This window comes from Myotis davidii, unplaced genomic scaffold (genome assembly GCF_000327345.1).
Source record: "Myotis davidii unplaced genomic scaffold, ASM32734v1 scaffold266, whole genome shotgun sequence".
NCBI lineage: Eukaryota > Metazoa > Chordata > Mammalia > Chiroptera > Vespertilionidae > Myotis > Myotis davidii.
In genome coordinates, this window is record NW_006300032.1 from 1,667,084 (window position 1) to 1,672,704 (window position 5,621).

At 37.6% G+C, this 5,621-nt stretch overlaps 1 protein-coding gene across 1 annotated transcript in view; it reads left to right on the forward strand.

Annotated features, from left to right (window-relative positions):
• The first annotated feature begins 2,732 nt into the window (after positions 1 to 2,732).
• TXLNB (taxilin beta) overlaps positions 2,733 to 5,621 on the forward strand; it is a 40,510-nt gene continuing 37,621 nt past the window's right edge. The window contains exons 1-2 of the mRNA XM_015572057.1: positions 2,733 to 2,830; positions 5,365 to 5,617. Coding sequence (XP_015427543.1) covers positions 5,378 to 5,617 — 240 coding nt within the window. The 5' untranslated portion in view covers positions 2,733 to 2,830; positions 5,365 to 5,377. The remainder of the gene's footprint in view (positions 2,831 to 5,364; positions 5,618 to 5,621) is intronic.

Genomic DNA, 5,621 nt, shown 5'->3' on the forward strand with positions numbered 1-5,621 from the left:
CACCAGGGGACAGATGCTCTGACCGGTAGGTTAGCTTGCTGCTGGGGTCCGGCCAATCAGGATTAGGCAAGAGGGGGCTGGACACGCCCTGGAGCCCTCCGGCAGTCCCTCCCCGGCCCCGATCATGCACCAGTGGGGTCCCTTGGCCTGGCCTGCACCCTCTCGCAATCCAGGACCCCTCAGGGGATGTCGAAGAGCCAGGTGCGGCCTGCTCTTGGAGGTCAGGCCAAGTGACCCCACTGGTGCACGAATTCATGCACCAGGCCTCTAGTTCTTAATAATAAACAAGTTTTTTTAAAAGGTAATCATTAACTCCAGGAAAAAGACAAAGTTTTGAAATAATGGAACTATAGTCACAGTGTTCTACCTGATTTAGCAGTAAACTTTATTTCAATAATGAAAATATAGAATATGAATTTAAAAATAAGATGTAATTTTATTGAGAAGTGAGGAGAGAAAAACAGATGTCAATAATTTAAATCTTCCTCTATCATTATGGGAAGACAATAGGTAATGTCAAAAATGGATGAGTTGACGGGCAGCAAGGTAAGTGTTTTATTTACAAACGAGAAAGTAAACCAAAGACATCTGCAAAAGTTTCTGTCATGTCTGGGGAGCATGACAAAGGGAAGACAAGATTATTGTTTCTTGTGATGAGCTTTTTAGCATCATTTGATTTTTAAACTAACTTTTGTAATATTCACATAAAAATGAAAATGCTATTTTTTTTTAAAAAAGTTATTCCATATAGTAACTCAAAGGTTGATTTTATAATAAGCATGGGGCTCTATTAATTTGTCTTCTAAATTTCTCTACTCCAGATCTTTGGGCCTTTAGCAGGCCATAGATGGATTCTTAGGAGCCACAGGGTGTGTGTTGGTATTAATTTAATTTATAGTTAAAAATGTCCATTCTGGATCATCTGGGTAGCTGTCATTTTGGTGTCAGTATGTATATCAGTCATTTTGGTGCCTTCACTACCATGAGTTTATCTAAGAAGTTAGTGAGCACCAATTTTAATAATTGCAGGAAAATGAGAAAGAGCAGTAAATGATGCATTAGTATCAAAGGAAGTCCTAGAGAAATTATGGCAAGTCATATAAATGAAACATATAATAATTTGAATGGACTGAGTGTTGAAGAAATTGAATCATTTCACTGTAAAAGTGGTCCATGAATTCAAAGGACCAACCTTCAGTACCATATTCATGTTTGAGGTTGCAGTTGGGGTTTAGCAAAATATTATCTGTCACATAAAATCAATGTTGTGATTTGAATCGCATTTATTGATTTTGCAGTATTTTTAATAATATTTTTTAAAGTTTATCTCACATAATAATAATCATCAGAAGTTTATACCTATTTTTATAGTAGTGCATACTGGTACAAATAATAACATAATAATTTGGATCAACCATGGTGAGTTCTCTTTTTCCCTTTAAATGAATTTCAACATTAAGTCATTCTATTAAAAGAATCTGTACATTATTTAAATGTGAGAATCGTTCATTTATTGTTTGTATTTACTGAGATCTGACTGGTTCAGTTTGATAGAATTCAATATGGGACACCACCCACTTGTGGCCCTCACGGACTATTCAGTACTTACAAGGAAGTACTTTTTTCTCTCACCCATTTTAATTCACCAATTTTATTATGAAATGATACAGTTTCACTGCCTTTATCACTGGAATTTCTTCATCCTGATCTCTACTTGTTGGGTACACTCATTATGGTAAGACAATAGATAATGTCAAAAATTGACATTTTATATATATAATACATGCCTCCCTGGAACTTGAAGAAAGGGGTGAAGGAAAATAGAATGTTTAGGATATTTTACTTGCTATGATAACAATTTATCACACATCTAGTGCCTTAAGAACAACACAGATTTATTAGTTTATAGTTCTGGAGGTTAAAAACCCAAAATGAGTTTCACAGCTAAAATCAGGTGTCAACAAAATTGCATGAGGAGAAGGTGGTTCTTTTTCAAATGAATTAAGGAGCGGGTTGAGGGTGTGGAAAGGGTGGAACGGACCTGGCAAGGCTGCTTCGGAAGGTGGGGAAGCCTCCAACTAAGGAAGGAAGAGCACCTGCTTCGCCAGGGGCTCACCTGAGACGTGAAGCAGTTACCCAAGGAAGGCGTGGGACCCGGGGTCACACAGATTCCGCGCACGTGAAGACAACCTAAACCCACTGCCAAGATACCCTCTAAAGTTTTATTTCATATTTTTCAAACAAACCAAACAATGACATCAGAATCAAAGTAGTTGTACCACCTCCTTTTGGTTATGCATTGTCTCTCTTTTTCCATGATTCTTATAAGAAACCTGATCCCAATTAGACCAGCATAAGAAGAGAAAAAAAGGAGATGATTCATAGACCACACTGGAAATAAACCAAGAAATAAGAAAAACTGATCTCTGCCCAGAAGAACAATGGTGAAAAAAGTGTGCTAGCAAAAGGGCTGTATGCTGAGAGTTTAAATTGTTTAAAGGATAAAACATAGAATCTGATAAGATCTACCAGCTGTGTCTCCTTTCTAAGACATCTGCCCATGAGACAGCTACCAAAGCTTAGAGGTTTTTCTCTCTGCTATGTCATACGGTGTTCCTTTCCCCTCCCCCTCCCTACTCTCCTGCTGACTCGTGTGTGTGTGTGTGTGTGTGTGTGTGTGTGTGTGTGTGTGTGTGTGTGTGTTTGGTTTCTCTCTCCCTTGCAAGAACCCAGCTGCCTGCCTGTCTCCTGCTGTCACTGCTGTTCTGACTAGCTTTTTGCTGCCTCTTTGCCTCTCCTTTCCTCTTTCTGCTTAGCTCCTTGCCTTTTGGTAAGTATGACAAACACTCCCCCGACCAGGCAGTGTGAGAAGACGTGGGGTGTGGTTTGTGGTGTTTGAAACTTGCAGATTGCCAGTGAACTGTTTAAGAACTTTCCATTGTTTTATTTACAATTAAAATGTGTTGCTCAGGAAAGGATGTGTAATGATCTGCTGGGACTGCTAGTACAAGTGAAAAATTCTCTCCCAGAGGAGGAAAAAGGCAGGCAGGAAAGTTTATAAAGCTAAAATTTACAAAGGTTCTGCTGTAAAATTAATCTAGAAAGAGACGATTTAAAAGTAACAGTTCTTTGACCTTGTTTTTCCTCTTGTAGAATTATCTTGAGGCTAGGCTACTTTTAGGAATTGAGTTGTTCTGTGGTTTACAATGACTAAGTTATTCCGTTTTAAAGTAAATATGGTACATGTGTTTAAAAAGTACTCATGGGATTAACATAAAAACATCAATGATGATGGCCTCTGGTGAATGAAGAATAAAACTAGTCCAAACAAAACACTTGCATGTATACTAACCACACTAAAACTCATAGAGAGTGTCAGTTTTAAATTCATTGCTTTGAAGTTTGGTTTACTCCAGACTTTATTACATCCTAAAAAGCCTTCCTAACACTTTAAAATCTGCATATGGATTTAAGCCAGTAAATGTTTACTGTTTTCAATTTGTGTTAAAAGTACTCTCTTCCCTTGATTTTCAAGGATAAGGCACTAAATGCCATGGCTCCTTTTAGAAGAGCTTAAAATAGCTTCTGGCTGGACAGCAGGTGCTACCCGTCTTTCTCCAAGTTCAGGGGAGGCATAGTTATATATAGATGAGTGGGCCCAACAAGTAGGGGTTGGGATAAAGAAATTTCAGTGATGAAGAGAATGAAACTGTTTACTGTATCATTAGATAATAAAGTTGGTGGATTAGAATGGGTGAGTGGGGATTTCGGGGCTGGGTGAAAAAGCTGAAAAGATAAGCAAAAAACAACAACAACAAAGAAAAAACCACCCTCATAGACACAAGCAATAGTATGGAATTACCAGAGAGAAAGGGGTGAAGGAGGTAGAAGAGGATAAATGGAGATGAAAGGAGACTTAACTTGGGATGGTGAACACATAATATGATAGATGATGTGTTCTAGAATTATAGGCCTGAAATCTATATAATTTTATTGACCAATGTCACCCTAATAAATTCAATAAAAAAGAAAAAATAGAATAAAATGGGTGAGAAAGAAGTACTTCCTTCCAAGTTAATGAGCACTTGGTGAGGGCCACAGGTGGGAGGCAATGTCTGTACGCTGAATTTTCCGTTCTTGTTGGTGTTTGAGCATTTGACATCTACTGCCCTGAGAAAGAGCAGGAAGCCATGCAATGCGTAGAGCAGTATGTTTCTGCTTTTGCTTTCATGCCACCACCACAGCAAAACCTGTGCATTATGGGGAGCCTGTCATATTTTTATCCTGCTAATTAGCTCCATCACCATTAACTATCATTTATAAGTAAAATGCACCATAACTTAAAGGCTTAAGCTAAATCTATTGCAAGCCCAGATGGGTAATAGCCAGAAACCCTGAAATCCTTGACTCGGCTCATTCCTTGCCCCCTATTTCCAAAGAGCCCAAATTATATCTTGATTATTTCTCTAGTTCATTCCCTCCCTGTTCATTAAACATTGTTATTTCTTAAAAATTAAGTTACCCTAATGCTTCTTGACTGAGAATGTTGTAATCTCTTCTTTTTTTCTATAAGATAGTCAATTTTTATATTAGAACAAAACATTATAGGAATTCAAAGAATAATTATTATGAGCATCACCATGTTTCCATACCAGTTTGTTTGTTAATTTATACCTTTTCTCATTTCCTGCCTTATTCCCAAAATGATACTAGTTTGAACCTCAAAAAAAAGTGTTTTCATCATTGGTAATTATATGTTGCTCATCTGGGCAAAGAAAAATACCAGAAAAGCAAGAAAGTATGTTTTGTATCCAGTATAATGATTTATATTAATGTACTCATATCAAACAAATCTTCATTTATACATTAAAATAGAGTTAAGAAACATTATTATTATTATTATTATTATTATTATGAAGGAGTTAGTAAGCTCAGTGTCTCTTGTATTAAATATTTTCACTTTGAAAAAGTAACACCATTTAAAATGTAATTATTTTAAATATATATATCCAAGTACGCCTAATAATTGTAAATCTACATAGAATTATTTAAGAGAATGATAAGATATATTGACTATTCTAAGCAAAATAACAAATATGGCCATGAAAAACAACATCTTGAGTTACTCTGTCAACGCCAATAATCGGAGATGCTACTGGACTTTAAAGACCAAAACCAAAGCTATGCTAACAGTATGACTCAATTTGGAAAAATAGCTTCCCACTGTTCCTATTATTTATGGTTTGTGAAAGTACATTCATTCTATGTTAGAAACTGTAATTAGTAGGTGCTCATTTGGGGATGTCCTTACCATTTACATGCAACTGGATTCGCTACATGAAACCTGACTGTGCTTGCCACTAGGTACCACTCCCGTATGGAGGCCAATCACTCTGTACAGCTCCCGGGAGAACCCCAGTCAACACCTCCAGGGGGCAGTTCACCATTACCCAGTCAAAATGGCCTGGGGAAGCCAGGTGATCAGGATTCCTCAACCCCGCTCCAAGCACCATTGAAGGAGGCAGATGTGAAGCCTGAAACAGGGGCTCATGACATCACTGAAGAGTTGAATAGACAGCTGGAAGACATCATTAACACGTATGGATCTGCTGCCTGCACAG